General features: G+C 46.2%; 6 protein-coding genes across 6 annotated transcripts; 3 read left to right on the forward strand and 3 right to left on the reverse strand.

Moving 5' to 3' along the window:
- Window positions 1-182: 182 nt before the first annotated feature.
- Window positions 183-392, reverse strand: C8R40DRAFT_1022675 (uncharacterized protein; the record flags this gene model as incomplete). The annotated part of the gene is made up of 1 exon (XM_046223029.1): window positions 183-392. A coding segment is annotated over one exon (210 nt), but the record flags the coding sequence as incomplete, so codon positions are not given.
- A 5,211-nt stretch (window positions 393-5,603) lies between these two features.
- C8R40DRAFT_1032643 (uncharacterized protein) lies at window positions 5,604-8,653 on the forward strand (the record flags this gene model as incomplete). The annotated part of the gene is made up of 5 exons (XM_046223278.1): window positions 5,604-5,846; window positions 5,894-6,190; window positions 6,243-6,569; window positions 6,729-8,148; window positions 8,211-8,653. 5 exons carry the CDS (start codon window positions 5,604-5,606, stop codon window positions 8,651-8,653), a joined length of 2,730 nt encoding a protein of 909 aa, XP_046091507.1.
- Window positions 8,654-9,660: 1,007 nt separating this feature from the next.
- Window positions 9,661-11,792, forward strand: C8R40DRAFT_251830 (uncharacterized protein). Its single transcript, XM_046234490.1, has 5 exons — window positions 9,661-10,761; window positions 10,829-11,029; window positions 11,141-11,163; window positions 11,221-11,401; window positions 11,459-11,792. Exons 1-5 carry the CDS (start codon window positions 9,689-9,691, stop codon window positions 11,589-11,591), a joined length of 1,611 nt encoding a protein of 536 aa, XP_046091508.1. The 5' UTR covers window positions 9,661-9,688; the 3' UTR covers window positions 11,592-11,792.
- Window positions 11,793-11,993: 201 nt separating this feature from the next.
- Window positions 11,994-14,369, reverse strand: C8R40DRAFT_1165381 (histone deacetylase complex, catalytic component RPD3; the record flags this gene model as incomplete). Its single annotated transcript, XM_046230682.1, has 13 exons — window positions 11,994-12,511; window positions 12,567-12,734; window positions 12,786-12,926; window positions 12,995-13,103; window positions 13,163-13,255; window positions 13,319-13,460; window positions 13,525-13,555; window positions 13,620-13,727; window positions 13,779-13,853; window positions 13,917-14,034; window positions 14,089-14,164; window positions 14,215-14,267; window positions 14,325-14,369. The coding sequence occupies 13 exons, from the start codon at window positions 14,367-14,369 to the stop codon at window positions 11,994-11,996; spliced, it is 1,677 nt and encodes a 558-aa protein (XP_046091509.1).
- Window positions 14,370-14,511: 142 nt separating this feature from the next.
- C8R40DRAFT_1033192 (GTP-binding protein TypA) lies at window positions 14,512-16,822 on the forward strand (the record flags this gene model as incomplete). The annotated part of the gene is made up of 5 exons (XM_046223324.1): window positions 14,512-14,656; window positions 14,714-15,113; window positions 15,173-15,773; window positions 15,826-16,337; window positions 16,393-16,822. The coding sequence occupies 5 exons, from the start codon at window positions 14,512-14,514 to the stop codon at window positions 16,820-16,822; spliced, it is 2,088 nt and encodes a 695-aa protein (XP_046091510.1).
- Window positions 16,823-16,851: 29 nt separating this feature from the next.
- On the reverse strand, window positions 16,852-18,175 carry C8R40DRAFT_1080099 (uncharacterized protein). The gene is made up of 7 exons (XM_046227075.1): window positions 17,893-18,175; window positions 17,615-17,839; window positions 17,328-17,560; window positions 17,204-17,272; window positions 17,128-17,151; window positions 17,015-17,072; window positions 16,852-16,963 (listed from the first exon to the last, which is right to left on the reverse strand). Exons 2-7 carry the CDS (start codon window positions 17,817-17,819, stop codon window positions 16,923-16,925), a joined length of 630 nt encoding a protein of 209 aa, XP_046091511.1. The 5' UTR covers window positions 17,820-17,839; window positions 17,893-18,175; the 3' UTR covers window positions 16,852-16,922.
- Between the last annotated feature and the right edge of the window lies 1 nt (window position 18,176).

The following is an 18,176-nucleotide window of genomic DNA, read 5'->3' on the forward strand; positions in this document are numbered from 1 at the left end:
AGATAACCAGTAATTATCTATTTAAAGTAAATATTGTCGAACCAACCAAACCCATCTTTTTGATAGCTTACTCCAGTTTTATCTGCATGAATAACTATGGAACCCCTTGTACCACTATAAGGTAAATTGAAATGGGTATACCTATCAGAATGGAACACTACGACATCTCCGTTGCAAGTTTCCAACAAGAGCTTGGGTTCGTATAAACCTAGCTCACCTCCCTGAGGATTACCCACAGTGATACAGATGCAAGCTGATTTGTCGTTTTTGTCGCGGTGAGCTAAGGTACTCACATTAATGTTGAACACAATGCTCGTAAAAGGAGAAGCGGGGGAAGTGTCTTGTAAGGGAAGAAGATCAACGGTGGCGCAAATCTCATGAAAAGTATCGGGATGAATCTGTAAAACCTTTAAACTTACGTTAGAAATACAGAGTAACTCATGCAAAGAAGTTTCGCTCACCTTTTCTGAAACCCAACGTAAAGTTTCCTCCAAACTCTGTTTCAAATCTTTGAAAGGCCCGGAAAATTTCTGAATGTCTTCAGAAGGATGAACCAGAAGCTGACTGTGATTCATCTTTCCTCCATTGGCGTTGACAAGATATAAAGGATGGATATCCTTAGGGGCCTCATATCCCTAAGATAACGTCAGAAAAATATAAGCAGATAATAGCAAAAAACTGACATGAGTTAAATAGCGCGTTTGATTGGTGAAATGAAGAGAGGAAAAAGCAGCAGTTTGAACAGATGAAGAAGGATCTTGAGGTGTGAACTGTGCAGTGGTATCGGACAAGCAGGCCTGAATAATCCTTTCCAAGCCTTCTTTTAGGTGTTGAGGCATAGTGGTGTCCAACGTATAAAGTAAATCTTTGTTGTCATCGAATATCTGTACAACTTTGCTATTTTTGAATTAGTAAAAAGCAACGCCGAAGTTGAGACATCTTACCCTTCAATAATGTTTCGATTGAGCTTCAGGTACCTAGAGTCGGAAAGCCGTCCCAAGCTATCGAAACGTCCGTTCATCTGAAAATCTGTAGTATCAGAATCCTAAACTCAAGTTAAAATCATAAGCTTACCTTGCTAGCGTAACTCTCCAAAGAATCAGGAGTAACACAATCTTGAGCTAGAGATCTTTCGTTTTCCGTCCATTTGCTTCTACCTTGATAGTCAAGAGGAAAAGGTTCCTTAGTTTTGGCAGGTTTGTACGGCGTAAACAGAACTTGATGGATTCCTTCTGAATCTTGAGACTGGAAGCCCATACGATCAAAAAGAATTGAAATAGGTGGAACAGTTGGAGGGGGAGTGAAGGTCTCTTCTTCAGAGGACAGTTCAGAAACTGCAGATGCATGCTGAGCAGCTCCTGTCTGTTCTGGAGAAAAGAGAAGAAAGCGTCTCTCCAAGGGAGATGTACTTAACAAAGTACGTTCGGATTTCATAGACACATCAAATTGCTTCCAGGCTTCCCAATCTCTAGGAAGAGATCTAAAGGTGCTAGAAGAACGTTATACGTAGATGTCTATAAGTCAGAGAAACCAATTACTCACTGAAAAAAGAAAGATCCAAAATAATTATCGTTTACTCGCAAATCTCCGCAATCAAAGGAACCAGAAAGGCCCAGATCTCTCAAAAGAGACCTATGATACAAAGTCGGTATTGAAATGGGGATATCTTTGCAAAGGTTAGCTAGAACCGGTATGAGGTTAAACCTAACAATTTCTCCCGTAATTCCTGAGTTAAAATGGGTGAAATGTTTGCGTACTTTCAAAACACAAACTTACCTGATGAATCAGGCGCTCTAATTTTATTGCACAGAGCTTGTATAACAGTTACTGAGGCTTTCTTTCTGAAATATTCATCTTCTCCTTTGAAGGCAATAACCAGCAATAAATAAAGTGACCCTGTATAAAGCTCAGCTAAAGTGGTTGAAACGTAACTTATAACTTACCTGCATTAGCCAAGAATGCCCATCTACTCCCAGCTGACATATAATCTCGACTTTTATGTTCAGGAATACTATGAGTTTGAAGAGACTTGTATACTTCGGAAGGCTTCGGTCGACGACTGTTATCTTTGAATTTCATCAAATTCAAGCGACTATAACAGGTAAGGCCTAACCGTCTCAGAACATGGTAGGACCACACGTACCTATTAACTTTGGCAGAGAAGTAAAGCTCATGCAGCATACGAACAAATCTTGCTGTTCCGTCGACATTGGCAGCTAAATCACATCGCCTGGCTATACTGACTAGTGAAGAAACAGCCAAGTCCTTCACATTGTCTATCGTTCCCTCTATCATCCCCTTTAGATCCGACACCCAGCTCAGATAATCCTCGTGACCAATAGAGGTTCTGGTGCCAAACGAAAGTCTCGCCAGTTGCTTCGTAAGGTCCACAGAAACATCTCTAGAAGGTTGCGCTGCATGGTCCCCAACAGCAAAACGACCAGCAGTAGAGTCATCATATGAATACTGATCGATTCGACGCCTCTTCCTTGTACGTACACTTTTTCTAGGGCAATGAATAAAGGTAGGATCACTGGGTCCTCCGCTAGTTAAGTCTGTTGAATTGACCTTGGTTTTCTGAGATCTGCGGCGTTTTCTCTTGGGTTGTGGCTCTGAACGTGGCTCTAAATGTGGCTCTAAATGTGAAACCAAATCCGAATGTGAGCGTGAACGTGAGCAAGAATCCGAACGTGAGCGCGGACTCGAATGTGAACGCAAGTGGGAATCCAAATCCGAACGTGAGCGTGAACGCGAATGTGAACGCGAGCGAGAATCCAAATCCAAATCCAAACGTGAGCGTGGACTCGAATGTGAACGCGAGTGGGAATCCAAATTTGAATGCAAGCGAGAATCCAAATTCGAATGCGAGCGAGAGTCCAAATCCAAATGCGAGCGAGAATCTGAGTGTGAACGTGAGTGAGAATCTGAATGTGAATGGGAATGCATGGGTGAATGCGGATGTGGACGTAAGGGTGAACGGGAAGGTGAACGGGAACGCATGGGCAAATGTGAATGCGGATGTGAAGAATGTTGACGCGGACGCGAATGCGAATGCGAATGTGGACTCGAACGCGAACGTGGACCCGAATGCGAACGCGAACGCGAACGTGGACCCGAACGTGGACTCAAACGCGAACGCGAACGTGGACCCGAATGTGAACGCGAACGCGAATGTGGACCCGAACGTGGACCCGAACGCGAACGCGAACGTGGACCCAAACGTGGACCCGAACGCGAACGCGAACGTGAACGTGAACTCGGATGTGAATGTGGATGCAAGGGTGAATGTAAACGTGAGAGCGAAGGCGAAATCGACTTGGGATGGAACTGGGAAGGATGAAGGGAAGAATGAGAGGCCGAAGATGGGAAGCTAGCATCAACACTAGCTTCTCTGTACCTAGGAGTGGACTGTGTTGAAGAGAGATTTTGCCTTAAAGGGCCCCTTTGACCTGCTTGACAACAACTAGGACATAAAGCCTGTCTAGAGTGAACCTATGATTGGTCAGATCAAAAGGAAGTAAGGGAAGTCCTAGAATATTACCTGACTGACTCTTGGAGAAGTAGAAGAGGAAGAAGTAACTTGAGCTTGATGATCAATGGCACCAGAGGGAAGGACTGCAATAAGTTCTTGAAGGGCAAGAGGCAAGGTTTCTTCTCTGCTAAGAAGGTACTTCTGCAAAGCCAAAGCCTGGGCTGCAGATAATCTGAATGTCGACATTGCTAGACCCCAAGCATAACAGCGGCGCTCGGAAAGAATATCAGAGAAAAGAGTCTAGTTAAGCGCCTTCCGGATTTGGAGCGACACTTGCTGCCAGCAAGTGTCGCTCCAAATCCGGAAGGCGCTTAACAAGAGGCGCTTATTTTGAATTGACTTTGGTTTTCCACCTCCACCACCTCTGCCGCCTCTTCCACCACCTCTACTGCCGCCTCTACCACTTCCACCACTTCCACCACCACTTCCACCACCTCTACCACCTCCACCACCACTTCCACTCACCTCAAGAAGTAATCAGGACCCAACGTCAGGCGCTACCTCAAGTACCTCACCCGCCTCCACCACCTCCTCTGTATCATGCGGTGGACTCGCCAGTCCACCGCCTCCTTTGGATCGTTTGGTGGACTCACGAGTTGGAGTCCACCGCCTCCACTACCTCCCCGTCCGCCGCTATCACCTCCACCACCACCTCTACCGCCTCGTCCACCTCTACTGCCTGTGGATTGTTCGGTGGACTCATGAGGTAGAGTCCACCACCTCCACTACCTCCTCTTCCGCCTCACCTGCCTCCACCACCTCCTCTGTATCGTGCGGTGGACTCGCCAGTCCACCGCCTCCTCTGGATCGTTTGGTGGACTCACGAGTTGGAGTCCACCGCCTCCACTACCTCCTCCTCCACTACCTCCTCGTCCACTGCTATCACCTCCACCACCACCTCTACCACCTCCGGATCGTGCGGTGTACTCAACCTTGTGAGTACACCGCCTCGTCCACCTCTACTGCCTGTGGATTGTTTGGTGGACTCACGAGGTGGAGTCCACCGCCTCCACTACCTCCTCGTCCGCCGCTATCACCTCCACCACCTCTGGATCGTGCGGTGTACTAAGGTTGAGTACACTGCCTCGTCCATCTCGTCCGCCTCTGGATCGTTCGGTGGACTCACGAGGTGGAGTCCACCGCCACCTCTACTGCCTCTGGATCGTGCAGTGTACTCACAAGGTTGAGTACACCGCCTCGTCCACCTCTACTGCCTCTGGATCGTTCGGTGGACTCACGAGGTAGAGTCCACCACCTCCACTACCTCCTCTTCCGCCTCACCTGCCTCTGTATTGTGCAGCGGACTTCGGCCGTTCATCTCCATGGGGATCTACCTCCTCTGCATCATGAGGTGGAGTCCACCTCCTCCACCTCCTCTGGATCATGCAGTGGACTCGCGAGGTGGAGTCTACCGCCTCCACTACCTCCTCGTCCGCCTCTATCACCTCCACCGCCTCCACCGCCACCTCTACCGCCTCTGGATCGTTCGGTGGCCTCACCACCGCTTCTACCACCTCTACCACCACCCTCACCTCCTCTACCACCTCTGCATCGTGCGGTGCCGGCTATCGATTTTCCTTCCTCTGAAGCTGATATGGACAAGGATGGTAATCAGGGCGCCGCGCCAGCCAACAACCTACATCTTTTTCTCGCTATGGCTGCAGTTACTAGCTTTGTAATGCTCCTAGTATTCATATTTTATTACAGAATGTAAACCTTTACTTAAACTCATTGATGCTTTCTTCCCAACCCTTCCAAGAAACAAGGTAATCCCACCTAATAAGAGAGGCCAAAGATATTCCCACAGTTTGTTTATGTCAATGTTGACGTCTAAATCCTCTGAACACTAGTCCTCATGTCTTTTACTTGTCGCTATTGTGGGCATCTATGTAAAACTGAAGCTGGACGCCGTAGCCATGTCAAGCAAACACTCTGTAACTATAAGCCTGGTTTGGTACCTCTATCAACTATAGCAGCCACAGTCACCTCGGAAAATCCTTCTATCCCTTCAACCCCTCCATCGCCATCTCCTGGTTATGACTCACAAGGAAATTCCTCGATGGAGAGTTTCATGGATGTCGATAGTGGTGAAGCTACCTCAGGGCCATGTACGATACACTTTCCTGGGGCAGGTAAAGTTGTCAGCTGTGGGGCCACATATCTGGACGACTTCAATGATGATCGCTTCTCTGAGGAGAGAAAGGAAAATCTCTACTATCCATTCTCATCTAGACCTGAATGGGAGATGGCAAGCTTTTTGCTCAACTCATCCCTTTCTATGCAAGAAATCGATCATTATCTCCAGCTCGAGCTTGTAGGTCTTGCATTGTATCCATATGATCTCTTAGCTGAACAATATAGACAAAACAGAATAATCTATCATTCAAGACAGCACAAAGATTGCATGAAATTACCGACCTTCTTCCTCCTGTTCCAACATGGAGAGCGAGAGTTATGAAAACTACTCCACTCTATCCTTCCAGAACTCCCGTGGTCCTGTATTACAGAAACGCTGTTGAAGTTCTTCAGGACTTGATGAAGAGTCCTTTGATATGCGACTCCCTCAACTTCACTCCACTGCAAATATTCGAGGATTCCCGGAAATTAGTCCGCGTTTATGATTCCTGGCTATCAGGAAATAGAGCTTGGCAAATGCAGGTGAGTAGACCACACATAAATGTTGAACTGTCTATCTCTAATCAAAATCTAGAGCCAGCTTCCAGAAGGAGCGACTCTGTTAGGCACGATCCTATCATCTGATAAGACAACAGTCTCTGTCATTACTGGAAATCATGTAGCTCATCCCTTGTTGATATCTTTGGCAAATATAGATACTGATCTATTGTCGAAAGCTTCTCTATATTTGTTTAATCTTCTCGCACTTCTCCCTGTTCCAAAATATATCGAAAGAAAAACCTCCGTGCGTGGTGTACTTGAAAATCGGCTGTATCATGAATGTTTGGATATCGTTCTGGAACCACTCAAAACTGCAGCTAGTATCGGCTGCTTGATGAGCGATCCTGTAGGGCAAGTCAGGGTTTGCTACACTCCCTTGGCTAGCGCCATTGTCGATACACCAGAAGCCTCTTTGATCGCCTGTACTGGCGGCAAAACTTCTCCTTTCACTCAAGCAATTTATAAAGATTTTGGAGATGGAAAACTTCACCCTCCTCGTCTAGCTACAGCTACTCTGCAGGCTATAGATAGTATTCAAGCACGGAACATTTTTCCTCAGGATCTTCCCGCATATCAAAGAGCTTCAGTAACTGCACGGACCAATGGTGTAGTTTCTCCTTTTTGGAGAGACTGGCCTCTGGCAGAGCCATGTGAATTTCTCACTCCTGAACCCCTACACCACTGGCACAAAATGTTCTGGGACCATGACGCGAAATGGGCTATACAAGCTGTTGGAGCCAGTCATATCGATTTTAGATTCTCGATACATCAGCCAATTGTTGGTTATCGCAGCTTCAAAGAGGGTATCTCAAGTTTGAAGCAGGTGACTGGTAGAGCGCAGAGAGATGTTCAAAGATACCTCATTCCCCTCATCTCTGGTGCTGTTATACCGAAATTCATCACTGCTCTCAGGGCGCTAATGGATTTTCGCTATGCTGGACAGGCACCAAGATTCAACCAAACTTCGACTCTTAGAGTTCAAACTGCACTCAATGAGTTTCACGAAAATAAGGACATTATTCAGGACCTGAAAGCTCGGGTTAATCCCAAAGGAGTTCCTATCGTCCACTGGGAGATCCCAAAATTGGAATTCATGCAAAGTGTTGCGCCCAGCATTTCTGCCTCTGGACCCATAATGCAGTGGACAGCAGACACTACTGAGCATGCTCATATTACTCTCGTGAAGGATCCTGCTAGATCCGGAAATAATCATGACTTTGAAGTCCAGATATGCAGACATTTAGATCGCCAAAGTAGAGTTAGAAGGTTTGATCTGGTGACAGCTATGGTAGACGCTGGAGTTGACTTCCGTCTTGACGATATTGAGGGTGATGAGGGTAGAGGCGATATAGGACATGATAGAGAAGAAAGAGACAAAGAAGACGAAGAAGTTGATGCCAAGATATCATCCTCAGAAGAACTGATCACCCGCCTTAACCCAGTATCCCAAAAGCTGTTTGGCTCATTCCGTCCCAAACAGAACTTCTTTTTAAAGGCGCGTCTGTTGAAGCAGGATGCCTCAGCTCTTCTACCTCTGCGTATCTTTACAGATAACGTCTCTGGAGAAATCTCAGCATTTAAGGTCAATCGTGATCCTGACCTCAAAACGCTAACGATAGAACAAGTCAGTGACCTCTATTCTCTTCCCGACTTCTCTGGGGCTTGTCTCGATTTCCTGGAACGGATTCAAGCAAAAACACAGACTTTTGTTATAGGGGGCAGACGATCATTGAATCAGTCGATTTCATTACCCTTTACAAGAGTGAAAGTTTGGTCTAGGATCCGTATCCAAACAAAAACTTACTTCAATACTGATATACTTGCGGATTCCCATACTATATTTGCGGCCCCTCCTAGCCCTGGCTGGGAATTTGGACGACAGAATGCCGCAGTTGTCAATATCAATTCAAGCTTTGAATGGCCAAGGAGTTCTTTGGAAGGTCGGCTTAATACTTACTTTGTTGTGTCCGTTGGGATATAACTGCACTTGTTTCCCTTCTAGGACACTGTGTTGTTTTGGTGAAAATAATCTTTACAGTCGCTCAGCCTAGAAAGCCCTCTCCACCCGTGGATGGTACTCATAGGTTTTTGGCTTACTGTGAACGATTAGATGTAGTAAATCAGCCTCCTCCACCTCTTGAGTATCGAAGTCTTCCTGGATATAATGCTTGGCCATCACACTTTCCTGATTATTCCTCAGGATGCTTTGTCCTCAAAAGAGCTAGAAGAGTCGATGGCACTCCTTTTGGTGATATTATACCTGTCTCTCAATTTCGCTCTTTGGTGGATATTTGCCCTCGTTATAGAAGTACTCCTCACGCTTCTTTAACAAGAAGTTCCAGCCAATACCACAGCGATGAATTTTTCTTGAATAAATATTTCAACAAAGAACTCTTTTTTACTTTAGATAAAGTCGATCCTTGTCTTACCAGTACAGCAAAATAGTAAACTAACTGAAGAAGAGTATTACTACTAGGCGATTATGGAGGTCCAAACATTACATGTTTATGTTTATGTTTATATCAACATTATGCCGTTATTTCCATGATTACTTTCTCTTCCGTCAATTTTGTCTTTCAGATTTTAGTCAGTTTGAAAGCATCCAAAGCAGCTGAGAGCATCAACAACACTGAGAGCACTCAACAGATACTTCATGACGAGATTTTTGCTGGGAAGCATTGGGAAATGCTGGGAAGTGCTGGGAAATTTTTACTCGAAAATCCAGGTTTTGCAGATGCATGACCCCCTGAGCTCCGCAAAGTTCAAGACATGCATGCCATGAGGTTTCTCCTGGGATTGAGGCCATGACAATTCATAATTTCGAACGCCTTTTTGAAAGGATCATCGAGGGTCGGTATACTCAAATCAAGCGTTTAGGTTTTGCTTAAATTGCTGAACAATGAGGGAGACTCGGGAGAAACCCAATTTGGAGATTAGCGCCCTTGATAAGGATGACCAAATAACGCGGTGGCGTGGATATTATTCTTTTCGACCTTTTCTCTCCTCTTCTTTCATCTCAAAATCGACATGGACAACATATACTCTTTCGACCTGCCTTATAGCCCGCGTCCATACAGCTTGGACGCGTCTGAGACTCCAGCAACGTACTACGGTCATGTATACGAATTCGACTTTACTTTGCCAGAGTCACAAGGCGCTCTGTTCATTGACGAGGACTACAAACTTTCTAATGAGCTTCAATCTTCTCCTTCAGAACCCGGAAGCTTCGATTCTGAGTTTCAAGCATTTCACGCTCCGTCGACAATTTCCTCTGGCGCGTTCACCGCGATTGGCAGAAACAAAAGCGCTCGGAGAGAAGATATCCTTCCTCAAATTTCTCTAGATATGACTCCAAGCTACTCTATCCATATCTCGCCTTCAATTGCTCAAATATCGTCTCGTTCTCGTACCTTTCATTCACCTTCGCCCAGCAAGCAAGCGCCAAATCCGGGCCGCCCCCGTGCCAACGAATTGCCAAATATGATTTCAGAAACTTCACCGTTCCAGTATTCTTTTGCGCGAGCAACAGCACATGCATCTCTTCCAGACGGAACTCTAGGCGGCTATAAATCTCTTCGATCGCTTTTCTCTACCCCTGTAAAACCGTCTGCTTCTCGAGGCTCAATTCAAAAAATGTCTTCAGACAGTATGACTCCATCGCTGGATTATTCCCCATCACGATCATCGTCTTCACTGTCGTCTAGTTCTGCCATGCCGGCCTCCCCTATTATCAGTGGTGTCCCCAATTTCTATCGTTTTCAGCTTGGAGGAATATACAACACTTCATGTGACGCCACGGAGCTGGTTCCGAATCAAACCGATGTGTCTCCAGTGATTCATCGATCACCCTCTCGCTCCTTTCGACTACGTCCTGCCGATTTCACCGAGGCCACTGTCTCTGAAGGCAGCGGTAATTTCATTCCGGGAAAGGAAAAGGCTTCAGCGGATACGGTCTGCAAACATGTCGACTCTTTGTTTTCTCCTTTTGTGTTACAAACGCCCAAAAAATCTCCCACAGCTTCAGCGGCGCTTGCCGCCGTGGCAACGTTGTCGAGTCCCTTGACTCCCGTGACTGATGACGAATCTATCGCTGATCCGTCCTTCATGAAGGACAGTCTTCCGCAGAATGTCCCTTCGTCTCTCGCCATCCACAGCGCGCGAAAACGACCCTACGAACTTGAAAATTCTCCATCGCCCGCTTGTCCGCCTAAACGAGCGCGGTCCAACTATCTTTTGGCGCTACAAGAAAAGGAGAGACTAGAAAGACAACATGACAACGGGTCATCCGATACCTTTTCTTCGCCTGAAAAACCTCTTGCAGAAGCGCGTCGAAACCAATCATCTGCTGTCTCAGGTCCCTCAAGGGCAACGAATCAACCAGTAGCCTCAACTTCTTCGTCTGCAACAGAAACCACTCCTACTTTTACTGAGCGTACATTCCCGCGAGAGATTGTTTTGGATAACACGCCCACCACTCTGGAAATATCCAATGACGTTTTTCCTTTATTTTATCGACGCTTTCCTGCAAGCTCTTACTTCAAAGTTCAGGACAGGTTAGTGGCATTTACCGAGCATTTATCCAGGGAAATTTAGACACAATGACTTTCATTTCTTCGTCAGCTCCGAATGCGACATATTCAAAAAAGCTCATCCTGGTGGAAATTACAACCCTCCTCGAAACGCATTCGACCTTTATACACCTAGATTCGTCAAAGGTAAAGGGAAGGACAAGATGGGTATGTGTCCGATCTGCATAGAGGAGGTTGAACGAGGCGGAGAAGGGAAGAAGGTCTGGTTGGCAATGAAGTTCTCTGCTTATAAGTGGTGGGTACTGTATCACCATAACATTCAGCTCCGATTAACCTATTCGATGCTCCAGAGTACATTATTCCGGGATTCCACATCTTTTGCTCATCACTTCCGCTGTGATAGTTACCATATGCAGTATAGTCATGGTGCGTAAAGTGTCATTTATGCTCAAGGCCCAATACCACCTGATATCTTTCACTCAGGAATATCCGCATCGTCGTCTATGCCCTTCTCTCCCCCTCTCGCCTTCCGAATGACATCCAGATCATCCAATCACAAAAGCGAGAAAACCACGATGAAAGAGGGAATGTGCCACAAATGCATGAAATGGGTTGCGGTGGAAGGTATCAAGGATGTCGAGGTGAAAGTGAAGGAGCTTTTCTGGTGCGTTGCCATTACTATCACTTAACTCAGCTGCAGCTCACTATGTGATTGATGCAGGTGGAAGCATGCGGCGACATGCCACTCCTCAACAACGATTGAAGGAGAAACTGACATATTCGAGGATGACGAAGTTTACGCAAAGTTGAAGGCTCTCGGCTCTGCTGCGGAAACTTCGACCCGAAAACGTTGAACGAAACAGTCCTTCTATGCGTATTCTTCGTCATAACGTTTCCTTCGCTTTCACAGTTGCTATCATTATCTCGTCATGGCCTCAGCATCAAGACCCTCTTCATCCTTCTATTATTCGTTCGAACGTCGTCTTGTGTAATCTAATCATGCGGAAAGATGTTTCTATAGGCTTCTCTCTTCTCTTCTCACAATGCATCTCTACTTCAGAAATCCTCTTATTACGCACAGCATCTTACTATAGTCTTCATAGGCAGGATAGATCACTTCTTTCTCTAGTCATATACCTCGATACAACCTGCTATCCGCTGAATGATCAGGAGCTTTCTTGGCGAAAGGACGGCAATATAAAAATAAACATGGTAGCAGCAGGATACAAAGCAAATATGATAACCAGTTCTTCCACCTAGCTCAAATTCAATGTCGAACCTAGCGGTGCTTCAGATGCAATTTCAGCGGGTGTTGTCGCTGAAGAGGAATCGATATCCATTGAGTCGGATTTTTCCCTTCCCCCTCCTTCGCTTCCGTTCTCCATCTTTACCTCCACATCCTCAATCTCAGCAGGCAGAGAGAGAGTATCCACTTCCATCGATGACGCCTTCGGAGTCGAAAACACTCGTACGTTCGTAACATGTCCACTAGGCCCTGCACCATGCGTCGGAGCTGCGCTTGTATGCATAATCCCCGCTCCGAGACCGTATTTACGTCCGGAGATTCCGCCTCCGCTTTCTACGCTGTCCGAGTCTCGATGTCGGGCATGATTCCGACGCCCACCTTCGCCTTCGTCGTCAGAGTCGGAAAGTTCTCCGTCATTTTGGATTCGGGAGTCTAGGAGTCGTTGTGAGCGTCGAGTGTCTCGAGGGATCAAGTCTTCATCTGCGTTTGGGTCGTCCATTTCTGCGTCAATGGGCAAGGTAGGGATATCTGGTAGAGATAAAATTCCTTATGAACATAGAGAGATTAGACAATTGGGCATTACCTGTCATCTGTACGCTGGGCGCCCCGCCGCAATGCCGCAAATTCTCCATCACAATCTGCTTCACCCGGTTGAGATATGCTGGTGTGTTCAAGTCATCGGCGTTTGACGATTTCACATCGAGCTGATAGTCAGGTCCAAAGTACTCGTAATATTCGTTCACCGGTATATCTGAAAGCAACGTGAATTTCGTTAGAAACGAGTACATCGAATTATACGGACCAGGGCCAAGTTCCACCCCAGCAGCAAGGCCAGTCTCATAGGCCCATGCTCGACTAACGTTCCGCATCGTATAACCACCTCCGCCAAGAAGTAACAGTGGCTTGTTGAAGGATTTGACGAACTTGACACAGTTTGCGTGTCCTATTACCCACGTATATGAACATAAACATCAGCAACATTTATTCTTGGAAAGTCATCAGGACGCAAACCTTTCATGGACAAGTTCAAACAACCGAGTTTGTCACCAGATAAAGAGTCCGTCCCACATTGCAGAACAATCGCGGACGGATCGTATGATTCCATTACTTGTTTAATGACCTGCCCGTTACCAAGATGAGTATTGTAAGGAAACCCAAGCCGACCGAAAAGGGGGTCACCGGCTCAAAAACAGACTTGTAATTTTCGTCCGAGATTCCGTCACGTAGAGGGAAGTTGAGCGCGTGGTATTTCCCCTTGATTACACCTACATCCTGCGGTTTTTATCACAATTCGTTTTCAGATGCCTTTAGAAGGCTGCTCGATAAGTAACTTACTCGTAGTTCACCTGTTCCAGGGAAGTATTCTCCATATTTGTGAAAACTGCAGGTCATAACGCGATCTGTAGTGTAAAACGCTTCTTCCACACCATCTCCATGGTGTACGTCGATGTCGATGTACAAAACACGTTTGTGGTATCTTGTTTTCAATTTTTAGTCCGTGTCGGTATTGACAGGCTTGACAAGAATCGATGAGATCTTACCGTAGTAACTCAAGTATACCCAATACAATGTCTGCAACACAGATAGATGAGCTTATAGTTATTATGTGCGTATTATTGACAGGAACAAAACACACCATTGACATAGCAGAATCCGCTCGCCTCACTCTTTTTCGCGTGATGAAGTCCTCCAGCCCAGTTTACTGCAATATCACACTTGTCTCGAGATAACCGCGCAGCACCCTCTGAAGAAAATCATATAGCCGACTGAGACTAGACTCGAAGAGAGTACCGACCCATAGATCCACCAGCAGATATCGAGCAATAATCGAATAATCCGTCGAATACAGGACAATCATCTCCAACATTGTCTGAAAATAAATGAAAGTCAGCACTACCAAGAGACACCAGTCAGATTACATGAACCAACGGACATTTATGTTGTTCTCGTACGAACGAGTTCATATTACTGGGAGTAATTTTGCTCAAGAAATCGACATACTCATCCGAATGAAATTGGGTCATCTCGCGTTTTGTCGCGGGTTTTGCCCGCTGAGCAGACAAACACATTAGAAAGAGAAAGAGCTGTAAGTAGATCAGACGTACGAATATCTCCATCTTCTTGTACAAGCCATAATTCATCACCAAGGAATGGCACATCCGTATTCTCGTGGGCTTCATACTGAAGGGGGTCGTAAATTACTAGCGGAACATGTGTAGAGAGACCCTTACGGATGTCCAGGGCCATAGTGGAAACCTCCAATGTCCGAGTCGAAGAAATAACACTGAAAAGGGACAATCGGCTGCGAAGAAAACGACGAGAAGGTCCAGCGACGACGTACAACTCGTTTCTTTTGATTTTCACCGTCCAGAGGTTCCATTGACATAGTGGTTCAAACGCAAAGCGAGATTTCTAATGATTCAGATTTCTCGGAATGGATCAATTTGGGAATCAGATGAAGCGTGGCGCTAGACTTTTTATTTGTGGCACTTTCACGGGCGCTTTACGTTTATTTCCGCCTTCAAGTTATGCTGCGATGTCGGTCTCTCTGGAAGACGTTTTCGGCAGTCCGGCCTCCATATACCTCTAAATATCTAATTAGAACTCTTGCGACAACCACAGACGGTGTACTTCCCACAGAACACATCAGGAATATTGCTATTATTGCCCATGGTATGCAGGTCCTCTATGAAAAAAAAAAATTGATTTGACAGCCGGATATTTCGACAGTCGACCATGGTAAAACTACTCTCGTCGACCAGCTTTTGCGTCAATCCGGAACCTTGAAAAGACTGAGTGCTCTTGAGCAGCTGCAGCTCACTCCGACATCGTCTTCTATGGCTGGAACGACAGCGGACTCTGCTGTTGATGGTGGATTCATTACCCGGGTCATGGACTCGAACGATCTTGAAAAAGAGCGCGGAATCACAATTTTGTCAAAATGTACTAGCATAATGTACAAGGGCAACCTCATTAATATCGTTGACACTCCTGGACACGCAGACTTTGGTGGAGAAGTGGAGCGTATCATGAGTATGGTTGATGGTGTTGCCTTGATTGTGGACGCGACAGAAGGACCAATGACACAGACACGTTTCGTCTTATCGAAAGCTCTGAGCAGAGGCCTCAAGTGAGTCATGTTCAACCAGTCTGATCTGCTGTATCCTATATGAACGTTTTGATATCCAGACCTCTGGTCGTCATGAACAAAGCTGACCGGTCTACTTCGCGTCCCGCACAGGTAGAAAGCGACCTTTTCGACCTTTTTGCAACACTGGGAGCTACGGATGAGCAAATGGAATACCCTCTACTTTACGCGTCTGCAAAACAAGGTTGGGCTCAACCCGAAGTACCTGTCATTGGTGCCGTACCCATCGAAGATGCATCTACTGAAGGCGACGTTACCACGCAAATGACACCTCTTTTCGACTTGATCCTTTCACATGTCCCGCCACCGACCCATCTCACAGCTGACGGGCCGTTTTCCATGCTTACAGTCCAGATTGAGAACGACTCGTATGTTGGTATGCTTTATCTCGGACGTATCGAATCTGGGTCTCTCAAAGTCGGTGACAATATCTTGGCACTCGATGCGGACGGAAATGAATGTGGTGGAGGCAAGGTCAAGAAAATTTTTAGTCGCATTGGGATGGACCGTGTTGAGAAGGATACTGCTACCGCTGGTGAGATTGTAAGCATTGCTGGGATAAAGATGGTCAAGGGAGGTGGCGTCAATGTCAGTTTAGTTTCTAGAGAGGGCTGGGGCACGGAGGGTCCAAAACCTCTCGAGGTAAATAGCTGTAATGCTTCACATCGACTTTCTCTAACATGTTTTCATTCAGACCACGCCCATCGACCCGCCTACGATTTCCATGTTCGTCTACCCTAACGATGCTCCCTTTGCCGGTCGTGAAGGTAGCAAACTGACCTCCCAAGTCATCCGGGACCGCATATACAAAGAAGCCGAAACTAACGTGGCTCTCAAAGTCCTCCCGGGCCCCACTTCCGAAGCGCTGGAACTTCGTGGTAGAGGTGTTCTCCATCTGGGAGTTCTCTTCGAGACTCTACGCAGAGAAGGATTTGAGCTTACCATTGGCCCTCCGAAAGCAGTCATGATACCTGACCCAGACGTCAAAGGTGGGAAACTCGAACCCATTGAATCGTGTACGATCAATGTCCGCGAAGAGTATGCTGGCAAGGTTATCGAGAGACTCACAATGAGGAAGGGCGAAATGCATTTGTATGAGAACGGGGATCCCGAGGAAGGTTGGGTCAAGATTGAAATGGATGTTCCTGCTCGAGGCCTGATTGGATACATGGCTGGAGAGTTCAAGAACGATGTTCATGGAGAAGGGTGAGCAATAATCCGTGGTTCTTCCCTCGCAGATTAAATAATGGATCCTTATCAGAACCCTCAATCATTACTTCAAGGACTACCAACCCTACAAGGGGCCCATCGATACCGGACGGAACGGCTCCTTAATCTCTATGGCCAACGGGGAGTCCTCTGCCTACGCCATGGCACCTCTCCAAGCTCGCGGAGTACTATTCATCCATCCACAAACTGATGTTTACCCTGGAATGGTCGTCGGCGAATGTTCAAAGGCCCAGGACATCTACGTTAACCCGTGTTTGAAAAAGCAGCTCACGAACTTTCGGTCGGCAGGCGCAGACGACAAGATTGTGATGGCATCGCCGAGGGTGATGACGCTAGAGGAGAGTATGGCGTATATGGCTGATGATGAGTTGATTGAGATTACGCCGAAGAGTATCAGATTGAGGAAGTCGATTTTGGATCCTGACAAGAGAAAGAGAATGGGAGGTGGTAAAGTAGGTTGAACAGGATTAGATTAAAAGTAATATATTCAAGCCTTATAGTACTAATACTAGATTTACCCACTCAATCCTCCTGGGTCCCGACATGAAGTTGTGTTCAAAGTCATATCTTGGCTATTGCCTTGCCTAATGAATGCTCGCGACCTGTATAACATCGGAAAACTGTGGATATGATGAGAGTATGAGGTGGCGCACCAGAGGCGACCAGAGTTGACGGGGCAAATCCGAAGCAATCGTCTCCGACATTTATGTTCTGCAAAGCGAATGGATATCGGATAATTGAACGATAAGGAAGTCGATCCACTTGCCATTTCGCCAGCGATTACCCGGACCTACTTAGTTCTCAGAGTCTGTCTGGTCGAAAGGTATGCTAATGAGACTCACCATTGACCAGTGATGAACACAATGAAGACCTGCAAACCATAATTCCCGTGCAAATGTTGTTTGAAAAGTCTAATTATCAGTTTAAGTTACGAGTTGATCTAATTCCAATCAGCGAACGTTATACCTGAGGAAAAGGAGTGACAGCATTCAAAGTAATGGATTCGTTCCAGTTAGAGGTGGGGACGATGGTTTGTAAACGTCGAATAGTATCCAGTAAAGCTGTTCGAGCAGCTTTTCGGCTGGTTTCCATTGGAGTGTTGCGGCTTCGACTATCGTAATTCAGAACATAAGGTGGCGGTGAGGTGATACAAATCAGCAGCAGCTCAAAATGGTCTCGAGCATGTCGCAAATGTTTGCCTTGTAGAAACCTAGTTCAGTATGGGCAAATTCAACATCGGGTGTGGAACGCACCAATTGTTGATCCAGGCAGAAACTTGGAAGGCACTGTCAATTGTTCGTCTTCTTTTAGATCGTTGTCGAGTAAGTCGACGGCTTGCTCAAGAACAGTCTGAGCAACGAAGAGAAGATCTTTTAAGTTTGTGGTATTTTCATCAAACTGAATCGTCATTGACGGTAGTGGTTGCGAAGCAAGAGACATCTTGAAATTCGAGGCCATCTAACAACACGCATACGAGTCTTTATACAATTTTCAGCACCACAATGCGGTTACAATGAGGCAAAATTCTTGCCTGTCAGCCCTAAATTTCGATGATACAACAAGTGTACAAGAATGAATACGAGTTACAACGAGTTTTCTTTGACTGTTCCTTCCACCTAATTTCGAAAAACCCATTAACCCAAGTTTTCCGAACTCAAGGAGAGGATTTCGTCTCTCTGCCAGAGCTTTGCCAACATGTTGGAGAGAGACTGGTAGAAAAATGAAAGGAAAATGTTCAACCGTCGTCGTCGCTCTGATTATAAGAACCCGAAAACATGCGAAAACCGAATTTATGTGTTTATCAGGGTTAGGGTT

Source organism: Lentinula edodes (genome assembly GCF_021015755.1).
Source record: "Lentinula edodes strain Le(Bin) 0899 ss11 chromosome Unknown C8R40scaffold_2, whole genome shotgun sequence".
Lineage (NCBI taxonomy): Eukaryota > Fungi > Basidiomycota > Agaricomycetes > Agaricales > Omphalotaceae > Lentinula > Lentinula edodes.